We start from the raw sequence: 12,488 nt of genomic DNA on the forward strand, positions 1-12,488 counted from the left end.
CCGCTGAGCCACTTCCCCAGCCCTTTTTATTTTTTGAGACAGAGCCTCACTAAGTTGCTGAGGCTGGCCTTGAACTTGCTATCTTCCTGCCTCCTGAATTGCTGGGATGAAAGGCATGCGCCACCGCGCCTGACCCTTTCATAGTGTCTGGAACATACGAGGTCCACAGTGAATGTTTTCCAAAGGTATGAATGGGAACTCAGAAAAGGTGCTTGCTTATTCTTGGGAGTGGAAGGCATATTGAGTACAGAGGGAGCCAGGAATAAAGAAGACAGGGAGAGAGCAGAGCCCGTATTGAGGCCTCAGTAAGAGCTCTGATGCCAGGCAGGGGGCGCACGCCTGTAATCCCAGCTCCCAGGGAGGCTGAGGCAGGAGGATCGCGAGTTCACAGCCAATTTCAGCAACTCATCAAGAACCTGAGCAAAATAGTGAGACCTGTCTCTAAATAAAATATTAAAAAGGGGGTGTAGCTCAATGGCTAAGCACCCCTGGGCTCAACTTCCGGTACAAAAAAAAAGTAACAGCCTCGGTTAGCCGACTGCGCATTCTAGGGAAGCTGGATACCGGAAGCGCAGCCCAGAGCGCAGGAAGCGAGCGGAGGGGGCGGGGCCTCGAAGGGGCGCTTAGAAGCCCGGGAATCCCCGCCTACTACGCGAGCAGAGTTCCAGGCGGGGCCGGTGAGCCAGGGGGCGGGGATACGTGGTTGCGTCACGGGCCATACGCCGCCGCGCGCCTGCGCTCCTTTCCACGTGCGAAAGCTCCAGACTCGTGGAGTTAGGGACGCAGTCGACTCCCAGATCCGCGCAACTCCAGCGCTAGCCATGAAGCCAGGTGCGGGCTGGCAGTGGGGTCCGGGTTCAAGGACTGGGGACAGCGGGAATCCGGGTGCCAGGCCGGAATCGGAGGGATGGGGCCTGGGCCTGGGCTGTGAGCCTGGGGTCCGGTCTCGTGTGGGGAGGTGATGCTGGTTCTGCCCTGCGATCGATCCTGATCCCTGGAGGTCTGAAGGTTTGTGACTGGCTTCGGTCGTGAGACGAGGGTCTTGGTCCTGGGATTGGGGTTTGATGTCTAGTAGATGCGGTCGTTAGGGGCAATTGGGTATTGGGCCGGGGGCAGCACTTGAGGATCTTGAACCGGAGTCTGCATCCAGGCATCTGTGCATGGGTTTGGGAATCTGGCTTGGGTTGGAGATGGAGAGTTTTGATCTTGGGACAAGGAACTGGGTCTGGAAAGCTCGCTTCTCCGTCTCCTCCCCTGTCGCCATCGTCACCACCATCCTCTTGCCTCCCAAACTTGCTCCTCAGAGAGAACCGGAGTGGATGAGAACCACCGCTTGATAGTGTGCGGCCCTCTCTTGTCATTTTCCCGCTCTCCACGCTTTAACGGGGCCGGGGGGCGGATCCCGAAGATGGAGATTTAGGGGCCTAGGATTCGCAATTCTGCAGTTAGAGAAACTTAAACAAGCCCAGCATTAGCGGGTGGAGGGAGGGTAGGCACAGAACACTAGTGGTCTTTATTTATTCTGTTTCCCTTGTTACTCTGATGGATCCACCTCACAACCCCTCTTACGGTGGAATGAGAGTTATGGCTTTGACAGAAGGACCTCAGTTCCATATTTGTTTCTGGCTCACTTTCTTAGCCTACTGGTGACCTTGGACAAGTAGCTTTTCCTCTCTGAGCCTCAGCTTTCTCATCAAGAAAGTGGCACCCTGTTAGGATTAAGCGAGGTATTTTTTTTAATTTATTTATTTATTTTTTTGGTACTGGGGATTGAACTCGGGGGCACTCGACCTCTGAGCCACATCCCCAGCCCTATTTTATTTAGACACAGGGTCTCAGTGAGTTGCTTAATGCCTCCCTGTTGCTGAGGCTGGCTTTGAACTCAGGATCCTCTGTCTCAGCCTCTTGAGCTGCTGGGATTATAGGCGTGGACTACCACACCCAACGAGGTAGTAGTACAGCTTGACAAATCATGATATTGGCTTTAATTGTCATCCTTAACTTTCTCAAGGGGAACAAAGTTAGTGTTTCTCTCCCTAGTGTCTAAGCGCTTCCTAAATCATGCCTGCCCACTACCTACTTTTCTTCAGTGTGAAAACTGGGTCCACTAAGTTTGGGGAGTTTTTCACCACTGCCAAGAGGGTCTGTTTCTCTAGTTCAGGTTTTGTTTTCTTCTTGTGTGTGTGCATATATGGAGAGATGAGGCATCTACAAGGGCATTGTGGATCCATACCCTACATGAACTCCCTTTCTTTTCATTGAGGGGAAGTAGTTGCTAGGCTGTGTATCCTGAGACCCCAGCAAGCCTGCATATGTTCTGTGGACTGTGATTGTGTGATTTCCCAAGGAATGGAGGATGTGCCACCCGGCTTTTCTCCATTGCAGGGTAAAATGTGAAGTTGTAGAAATTGTCTGGAGTCAGCTTTTTAGCCTGAGTGAGAGAGGAAGCCTTTGGGAGATTTTGATGCAGTGAGATTGATGTTTTTAAAGGGATCTTTCTTTTGCATCTGTGTGGAAACGACTTTATGGTAGAATCAGGCACATCAGTGGCATTTATACCCCAAACCTAGGAGATGTGGCTCGGACCAGGGTGGTAGCAGTGGACTTGCTGACAAAGCATTTTGATTTGGGAATATAATTTGAAGAGAGAGCTGACAGATTGTATGCAGAGTCTGAAAGGAGTGAAGGCTAATTAAAGTTTGGAGTATATAAGTGAAGGATGGAGTTACCATTTGGGGCGGAAGTGAGGGGGATTGAACCCAGGGGTGCTTCACCATTGAGTCACATCCCCAGCTCTATTTTATATTTCATTTAAAGACAAGGTCTCACTTGGTTGTTTAGAGCCTCACTTTTGCTAAGGCTGGCTTTGAACTCGCGGTCCTCCTGCCTTAGCCTCCCTAGCTCCTGGGATTACAGGTGTGTGCCTCTAGGCCTGGCTAGAGTTGCCATTTTTCAGTTGGGGAAAGCTGTGAGACAAGTCCAGATGCTAAACCAGAGGGTCTATAGACCCCCTGCCCCCAACTCAGAACTTTCTGGGAAAGTGTGTAAGAACCTGTGTTTTTTTTCCTGAGGAGTGAGTCCTTTCAGTACATTTCTCTGACAGCCCCAGCACCTGAAGGATATGGATACGTTGTGTCTGGGACTGAAAGCTTACACTTGCACCTGCTGCACCCCATGCAGATGCCCACCCTTGCCAGGTCTGTTTTGGGGGCCTAGGTTGAGACTCTCATGGATTTCTCTGCTGAAGAGGGACTCCTCCCCTCAGTTTGAACTGTGTGCCGGCTGTGTATTATGTGAAGTGCTTTTGGATATTAAATAATTTAATCTTTACAACTTTATGAGGTAGGAAATGATAATCATGATCCTTCCCCTACTCTCTAGGGTCATGAATGGAAGTGGCATGGCCATCTCCCTCCCTATATAGGATACTTTGGGGAGAGACCAGCACTCTCCCAGTCACTACCTGATTACCTCATCTCTGAACAAAAGGAGATGGTGCTTTCTCCTTGGAGCAATTCCCAGGAACTTAACAGTCATTAGGCAGTTGCTCAGTTGATGTTTATTGAGCCACTACTTTGTGCCAGATGTTGTGTATGGTGCTGGGGATGCCACAGTAACCAAAACAAATCCTTAAGCATTTGGAGCTTGATTCTTGTGGAGGAGGTAGCCATGATAATATTAAAATTGTAGGTATGATATATGAAGAGAAATAAAGCAGGGTAAGGGTAGTGCAGCCAGGAATGCCCTCCTGGATAGGGAACATTTGATCAGAGACCTGAATGCATTGGAGTTGGGGAGCTATTCTGCTCTCTTCAGGAAGCAGGCAGTGGGAACAGCACATGATGGAGATTTTAGAAGTTGGACTATTCTTTGGTGGGAAAAGCGTAGGACCCAGTGAGTCGAGAGAAATCAGCAGGGGTCAGATTCTTGGTCTATTGGGTCTCAACTGGGGTTAGAATCATCTGGGGAGCTCTAAAAAGTCCTCATTCCCAGCACAATTAAATCAACATCTCTTAAGTTTCAGGGATTTAGCCACAGGTTGAACTCATTGGTTTGGGGCTTTGTAAGCCAGGGAAAGAAATTTTGATTTCATTTTGTGATGGAAAATCCTCGGAGGGATTTGTTCAGGGGAATGGTGAGACCTGATTTTGCTGTCTTGAAAAGATCAACCATTAGCTGCTATGTGGAAAGTAGACTGCAGAGGAGCACAAGACAGGAGGTAATGCCAGGTGATGTTTGGGTATTTTGAACATTTAGCTATTAATTTTAAAAAAATTAGATTAGGAATAGCTACTAAGTTGCACTTTCAAAGAAAGCAAAAACAAAAAATAAAATTATTTTTTCATTTTTAATACCATTTAGATACATGAAACTATGGCAGGCTGTGGATATAGTGTACCTTTACAAAAACTTTAGTGAGTTTATTATTGAATAATTTACATCATGAGATAATATTAAACCATCACTAATTTTCAAACTAACCATGCTTTAAGAAGTCTTGTGGCTTTTGAAGGCTGGCACAGTTCTGCACACCTGTAATCCCAGTTATTCTGGAGTCGGGCAGGGGGATCACAAGTTTGAGTCCAGCCTCGGCAATTTAGCCATACCCTGTCGCAAAATAAGACTTAAAAAAAGGGGGGGGGGGGCTGGGGATATAACTCAGTGGTAGAGAGCTTGCTTAGCATGTGTGAGGCCCTGGGTTCCATCCCCAGCACCACCAAAAAAAAAAAAAAAAAAAAAAAAAGAAAAGAAAAAATAACTTGGGGTGTTTCAGAATAGTACTTCAGAGCATTTAAAACATCACAGAAAAGTCAAATGTGGAATTGGTTAGCACCAGAAGAATTCAGTCTGCTTTATGCATTGTTTTGTACTTTGAGAACAATGTTTCCTGAAATATCAAAAACAAAGTCTCTCCAAATGTATTTTTATTAAGCTTCTGGGTTTTTTTGATATTATTGACAATCCCTAAACCACTTGTGGATTGTTATCCTTTTTTTTATTGGTACCAGGGATTGAACTCAGGGTCACGCGACCACTGAGTCACATCCCCAGCTATTTTGTATGAGACAGGGTCTCACTGAGTTGCTTAATGCCTTGCCGTTGCCGGCAATGAACTCTCCATCCTCCTGCCTCAGCCTTCCAAACTGCATAGATTATAGGCATGCACCACCACGCCCTGCTTTTTTCCCCACTTTATTCCTGAGCTGGGAAGAATGTTGGAAACTTGGAAACAGGCAAAAGAGTTAGCTGGGCAAGCATCGCACTAAACTGCCCTCTGTTTGGGGCTTGGTACTTTCCTTCCAGATGCAACGTCAGGTGGATCTAGGGGACTCTGTGGCCACAGTGCACACACACACACAGGGGTTGCGTCTATATCCATTTTCCACCTCTGTTTCTGCACCATAATTAATAACTCCTTCCTGGTCAGTAACCCAGTCATGATTTCACCTTTATGATCCCCTCGCCTCCAGGGCAGGGGCAGTTACCACATGTGTCAACACAGTGTGGCTTTAACTTTAGTTGTTACTGACCATCACAAAAAGAATACTGTGCTTAGTGTGGTTTTCTCAAACTTGTTTTTTCACTTAACATTGTAATTCTAAGTTTGACCTGTCTGTGGTGTGTGACTGAAGGTCATTCCATTGTCAATTATGAACATTCCTCCGTCGCATTTGGGCTCCTTCGGCGCTTCCTGCGCTTGGACGTTCTTGGATGCCTGTCCTGCCACACACCGGCACTGCTCCTCGGTGTCCCACCTGAGTGGGGCTGCCAGGTAAGAGCTATTTAGTCTTTTAAGCTTCATGGCCCTGATTCCTGTTTTTGTTCCCACCACAGGTTTCAGTCCCCGTGGGGGCGGCTTCGGTGGCCGAGGGGGCTTTGGTGACCGAGGTGGTCGAGGTGGTCGTGGCGGAGGCCGAGGGGGCTTTGGTGGAGGCCGAGGTCGAGGTGGCTTTAGAGGCCGTGGCCGAGGAGGAGGTGGCGGAGGAGGAGGAAGGGGTAAGTGACATCAGGGAGTGGGGCGCAGGGGCCTTCCCGAGCCTCAGGGGGAGGGAGACCTCGGGTCCCCCTCCTACCGCAGCTCTTCCTCGTAGGTGGAGGCTTCCAGCCTGGTGGCAATCGGGGCCGTGGCCGGGGCGGAAAAAGAGGAAACCAGTCAGGAAAGAATGTGATGGTGGAACCTCATCGACATGAAGGTGAGTGGGGACGGGACGGCAGCTGTTGTGGGACAGGGCAGGGCAGGGCTGGAGTCTCAGCCCCGCTCTCTGCCTTCACCAGGGGTCTTCATTTGTCGTGGAAAAGAAGATGCACTCGTCACCAAGAATCTGGTTCCTGGAGAATCTGTGTATGGAGAGAAGAGAGTCTCCATTTCGGTGAGACCTGGGCCCCTCTCCAAGCCACCAGGCCCCAGCTGATGGTGTCACCAGTGGTCTTGTCTCCCTGCCCCTGCTGTGTTTCCTCCATACGACAGCCAGGGGACCATCTTAACACTTAGTCGGACTGTGGCCCTCCTGAGTCCTCCCTGTGGCTCTGCACATTCTAACTTCCCCTCCCCGCTCATGAGCCTGTCTCCTCCACTCTCCCCACAGGTGCCCCCAGCCACACTGGCCTCCCACTCTCCCCTCTCCCAGGTCCATGCAAAGCTGCTTCCTTCTCATCTGCATCTCTGGTTAGGTGTCACCTGGTCTTTCGGACAGGGTAGGCTCATATCACCCTGTCTGTTAAAAGCAGCCCTTACCGTCAGTCCCCTGCCTTCTACTCCTGTGTCATTTTCTCTGTGTCCAGCCATGGGCCTGCTTGGGACCTTCCTGTTTGCTGTCCCTCTACCTGGAGTGTTCTTCCCCACGTAGCTGGAATGGCTCCCCCTGCCCTCCAGGTCTGGTTCAGCAGTCTCCTGCCCAGCCCTTCCTGGCTGCGCCTCCTGATTTTCGCACGTTCCTTACTGTGTTTCCCAAACTTCACATCTTTCCTGGCTCAGTGTTCTCTCCTAGCATGTTCACCATCTAACATGCAAGTTTGTGTTTAGTTAGTTACCTCAGTGTATTCTTAATCCTTTAAGGGCAGGATTGGAGTCTTTTTCACTATTGTGTCCGCAGCACCTGGGACCAGGAGTAGCATAAATAGGTGCTAGGACAGGAAATGAGAAGTGCACAGGTCTGACTATTATTCCTTGTATTTACCGTCTCCTGCTGCCTCTTCTCATCAAGTCAGCAACATCCACTCGAGGACAGGGGTACACCTGTCGTGCTCACTGCTGGGAGTCCATGTTCAGTTCCTGTGTAACAACTGAACTTCATTTCTTTTGAGGGTTCTTAGGGCCAAGGGAAATGGGGTCCTATAGAAGAGTCCAACACTGACTTCCATCTTCATATTTCTTGACGCAGGAGGGAGATGACAAAATTGAGTACCGAGCCTGGAACCCCTTCCGCTCCAAGCTGGCAGCAGCAATCCTGGGTGGTGTGGACCAGATCCACATAAAGCCAGGGGCCAAAGTGCTCTACCTCGGAGCAGCTTCGGGCACCACCGTCTCTCATGTGTCAGACATCGTAGGCCAGGTGAGTAGACAGGTAGAGAGGTGGATGAAGGGAAAAGCCACCTCCTCTGTCACCCTGAAGTGGTCCTAGCTGCTTCCCCACCATATGTGATGTTGGGCCATCTCCTTCCGACACAGTACCTGTGAGTCATCAGAGCAGCCTGAAGTAGATGCTCATTCAGCTGCACTCCTGGGTTCTTGGCCTTGAGGAAGGTGGTATGGGCATGGAAAGACCAGCATTTGTGGGATCCAGAGCTGGGAGTATAGATACCAAACTATTTGGATTTGTTGCCTTCTTTAAAAATTCATGTCCTCTGCCAGGTGTGATGGCTCGCACCTATAATCCTGTTACTCAGGAGGCTGAGGTAGGAGGATTGCAAGTCCAAGGACAACCTTTTCAAGTTTGAGGACAGCCTGGGCAACTCAGCAAGACCCTGTCTCAAAATAAAAAAATGAAAAGGGCTGGAGACAATAGCTCAGCAGTAAAATTCCTTTGGGATTAATCCCTGTAAAGGAGTGGGGAATGGGGATTTATGTACCCAAAATCTGATCATCTAGTTTCTCTTGAAAGAACCAGTAGTTCTCATAGTTTCCAGTCTGCATTTCTTGTGTGTACTGGTTTCCCACAGAGGGCACCTGGCATGTGTGTATCTCATTTCATGACTTCTTGTTCACTTATGATTATAGGCATGTTAAAAACCCTAGACTCTTGGGTATTTAATGATGAAGTGGCTTTCAGCAAGTTACCTAACGTCTCTGAGCCTCAGTTTAATACTCTGGAGAATGAGGTTGTTGTGACAGTTAAATAAGTTAATTCCTATAAGGGCCTGATCCATTTCAAATACTCTTAGCTCTGGTTATTTCATCTCTGTGCTTTGGTTGCCTATGTTTGGGGAGCCTGGGCTCTCAGATCAGGCAAACTAGGATTGTGTAGCTTTGCTGATAACTGAGTGACCCTTGGCCAGTGACTTCAAACCTCAGTTTATTCACCTGTAATATGAGTATGATAATAACAGTATTTAAATAGTTGGGATTTTGTTGGGAGTCTGAAGTGATGTGCAGTGGATGAAACCAAAGTAGCCATTCCCTAGATGAGGACCAGTGTTGTTGCTGATTATTATTGGATTTATCTTAGGATGGACTGGTCTATGCAGTTGAGTTCTCTCACCGATCTGGTCGTGACCTCATTAACTTGGCCAAGAAGAGGACCAACATTATTCCTGTGATCGAAGATGCTCGGCATCCACACAAATACCGCATGCTCATTGGTGAGAGTGGGTCCATGGGGTGGCCCAAGGCAGGCAAGGCATGCCAAACCAGGTTTCCTGGAAGATTCAGACGGGGTCAGATTGGAAGAGCAATGGATGGGAATGGAAAAATGGGGAGGGGAACCAGGAGAGGTGGTGAAGGTCATGACCCTGCTTCAGGGGTTCAGATATCTGGTGCCATGGCAGAAGCAGACTTGTCTCCTCCCTTCTTCTTAATCTTTACAGTGTTCCTAAACAAAAGAAGCCACTTTCCGGGGTCCTTATTGTCTGGTGAGATCCTAGCCCAGAAAGCACAAGCTGTGTGTGGCCTGGACCAGAGGGGCCTATTGAATATTTTTTTTAATTTCTTTTTTGTTTTAATTAGTTATAATGACAGTAGAATGCTTTTATGCACTTTGATATACATCGATGGGATATAATTTCTCATTTTTCTGAATGTGCATGTTGCAGAATCATTGGTCATACAGACAAATATATACATACAGTAATAATGTCTGTTTCATTCTACTGTCTTTCCTCTCCCCACATGGGCCTATTGAATATTAATAACTATTTTTTAAAAATATAATATAAAAATGGAAAGTCTTTTAAATCTCTCCCCAGAGGTAACTGATAAGAACATTTGCTATCTGCTTTTCCCAGTTTTTAAAGAATCAGTTTTCACTAAACTACCTTTTCATTTTTTTAAAGTCACATTGCCTTAAAAATATTTTCATTCCATTCATTTTTCTTTCTGTGCATTTTTTCCCCACACACAGTCATTTCCTTCCCCTTGTCCTATAGTTTTTCACAGGCCTGTTCCCACTCTTGCCTTTAAACTACTGAGCTTTACTTGTCTTTCTCATGATGTGTCTGTTTTCTTCCTCAAGACCTCAGAGCACCTCAAGGACAGGGTCCAGGTCTGACTCCTCTCTGTGTACCCCATATCCAGCCCAGTTGGCCACAAGAGTAGATGGCATCCAATTAAGAGGATTGGATAAGTGGTGTGACTGTCAGTTTTGGACCCATCTCAGGGTACTGTGGAGGGAAGGGGGATCATTTGGAGAGAGTGAGACTGGAAGTAGGGAGACTCTTCCAGGAAACTGCTGGTAATGGAGCACAGGCCCCACGGGAGGTTCTGGAACGATCTAGCATGTATCCAACTTCTTTAACAGTATCGTCCTTTCTCCTTAGCAATGGTGGATGTGATCTTTGCGGACGTGGCCCAGCCAGACCAGACCCGGATTGTGGCCCTAAATGCCCACACTTTCCTGCGCAATGGAGGACACTTTGTAATTTCCATTAAGGTGCGGGGCTTGAAATCTAAAACGGAGTGGCAACATCCTGGGGGGTATCTTTTGGGTAAAAGAGGCAAGAGAGTGGCAGTCATGTGCATGATGATCATCGTAGTTTGAATTCCAATTGAGTAAGTTATTTAATCTTTGTCAGTTTCTTTTCTTGCAACATAGAAATACCTGTCTTCTTAAGAGTTGATGTAAGGATTAAATTAATCGATGTATGTGAAGTGTTTAAACAGATCTTGACATGGATTGGGAAATGGATTAGTAGTGAGTGCATTTCTCAGAATGTTTTGAGATAAAAACTCCACCATGTGCCTTTCACCAGGCTCACCATTTGTTAGCCTTTTGTGACCTTGGTTTTATTGTTCCCAGCTTCATACTAATATTAATTATTAAGATGAAGTAGGTGAGGAAAAAAAAAAGCTGGGTTTAAAATTTAAACACTGACTTTTAGATAAATAGGACATCCTGCTTCGGAGAACCATATTTAAAACTTATTCTAATTAAGTCTTTGACCACATTCGCAAGCCTGGGTTTCATTTGATGAAGACATACTTCTGGTTTAAAAAGCATGAAAAAAGGGAAAAAGCCAACTGCCTTGCTGCAGACCACAAATCCTTCCTCCTCTGTAGGCCAACTGCATTGACTCCACAGCCTCAGCTGAGGCCGTGTTTGCCTCTGAAGTGAAGAAGATGCAGCAGGAGAACATGAAGCCCCAGGAACAGTTGACCCTAGAGCCCTATGAAAGAGACCATGCTGTGGTTGTGGGTGTGTACAGGTGAGCAGGGCCCAGTAATCCACCGGGACAGAGACCTCCCTTCCAGGCACCAGCAGTGCCATGGTTCTGGGGACCCCCAAAATGATGACAAGCTGTGACACCATCTCCCCATCCCCAATCTCCTATCTTCTGCACACAGGCCACCTCCCAAGGTGAAGAACTGAAGCTCAAAGCTGTCTGGATTCCAAGAGATGTGTGTTGCTACTGTTGAATGTTGATTTTTTTCTATTAAAAGACTGATCCAGTCGCTCCCTGCAGCTGATTGTTCTGTAATTGCTGTTGTCTGTAGACAACAGGATCCATGTGCCCTCAGTCAACTTTGCTTGGTGGGGGTTGGAATTGCATCCTGTCACAGCCCTTGCTCCTCTTGCAGCAGATTCTTGTGCAGCCCTCCTAACCCAGATTTCGGTTATTGGCAGCTCACTGCGCATGTGTGCCAGTAAGCGCCGCAGAGCGCAGGCGTAGAGTGTTACCCTATGTCACGTGAGGGGAGTGGATGAGATGGGGCGGAGCCTGAGGCGGGAGGGGGGGTTGGTTTGTTGTGGTCGCCATTTTGCTGGTTGCATTACTGGGTAATCGGGGCCCTGGCTTGCTGCGTCCGCCGGATACCCTCAGCCAGTGGGCAGGTCTGAGCTCGGGCTCCCCGAGCAGTTTGAGTCCCTTTACCCGCGCCCTCAGGTAACGACGCGGCAACGGGCGGGGCGGCACGCGCTTGCGGGAAGGAGGGCCGGGCGGGATCCGCCCTGCCTGCGTCGCCGCGAGACTTAGCACGAGGCCGAGGGAGAAGAGGAGGGGGGCATCGGGCAGGTGCGAGCCTTGCCTAGCTATTCATAGTCGGATTCCTGGAAGGGGCCGAGCCCGAGGGAGCCTTCTTGAGAGGGAGGCTGGGAGGGGGCTGCCGGGCCCCACTCCCGCCCTTTGTTTGGGCTCGGCTCAGCCGGCCGCTTCGTCGTCGCCTAGCAACAGCTGCCCTGGTCTGTGATTGGCTCAGCTCTTGGCAGCGACGACCAATGGCACGGTTGTTGCCATGGGAGGTGCGGATTGCCAAACTCTGGCCCCGCCCGCCGGGTCTCAGCGGGCCGGGGCGGGCCTCCTGGGTGGAGGGCGGGACACCAGGGTCCCCGGGGGCAGGTGGCCGCGGGGCGGGGCGGGGCCGGTGGGGCGAGGGTTAACCTTCCCCTCCCCCGTCCACCTGCTCTCCCCTTCCCCCGCGTGCCCCCGGCTGACCCTCGTCCCCTCCTCTCCCCGCCCGCGGCGGCGGCGGCGGCTGTTGTCACCCACGGGGCAGCCTGTCCCGCTTGCCCTCACCGCCGCGGGGCTTGCAGGGCCGGCCGGGCCGGGGACAGGCGGCCACCTTCTCACCGCTGCTATCACCACCGCCATGCTGGCCGCTCGCCCACCCCACTGGGGGCCCCAGCGCGCCCCAGCCCCCCGTGGGCCCCGCGCCAGCCCTGACCCGGGTAGGGGGTGGGGGCTGGGAGATTTGGTCCTAATGTGGGGGGGCCCCTGGGAAGAGGTTGTTTGTGGTGCAAGCTCCAAGAGAGGAAGGGGTCCTGGAGTGGCAAGGCATGGGACAGATAGGATTTGGTATGGAGAGAGTTCCGTAGGAAGAGGATTTTGTCGTGGCAGAC

At 49.7% G+C, this 12,488-nt stretch overlaps 2 protein-coding genes across 7 annotated transcripts in view; both read left to right on the forward strand.

Annotated features, from left to right (window-relative positions):
• The first annotated feature begins 679 nt into the window (after positions 1-679).
• On the forward strand, positions 680-11,114 carry FBL (fibrillarin). The gene is made up of 9 exons (XM_081274321.1): positions 680-831; positions 5,836-5,997; positions 6,093-6,194; positions 6,277-6,371; positions 7,383-7,553; positions 8,667-8,799; positions 9,973-10,085; positions 10,712-10,857; positions 10,997-11,114. Exons 1-9 carry the CDS (start codon positions 822-824, stop codon positions 11,019-11,021), a joined length of 957 nt encoding a protein of 318 aa, XP_081130447.1. The 5' UTR covers positions 680-821; the 3' UTR covers positions 11,022-11,114.
• Positions 11,115-11,379: 265 nt separating this feature from the next.
• DYRK1B (dual specificity tyrosine phosphorylation regulated kinase 1B) overlaps positions 11,380-12,488 on the forward strand; it is a 196,138-nt gene continuing 195,029 nt past the window's right edge. Inside the window, exon 1 of one of the 6 annotated variants that reach the window (XM_081274319.1) lies at positions 11,380-11,535. Coding sequence is in view for 4 of the 6 variants with exons in the window: in XM_081274316.1 (XP_081130442.1) it covers positions 11,885-12,317 (433 nt within the window). In the remaining 2 variants the exon portion in view is untranslated. Of the gene's footprint in view, positions 11,536-11,641; positions 11,665-11,727; positions 12,318-12,488 lie in introns of those variants that run through there. The other 5 variants (XM_081274320.1, XM_081274316.1, XM_081274317.1 and 2 more) reach the window with 5 other exon arrangements.

The sequence above is a fragment of the Spermophilus citellus genome, assembly GCF_964194105.1.
Source record: "Spermophilus citellus genome assembly, chromosome: 18".
NCBI lineage: Eukaryota > Metazoa > Chordata > Mammalia > Rodentia > Sciuridae > Spermophilus > Spermophilus citellus.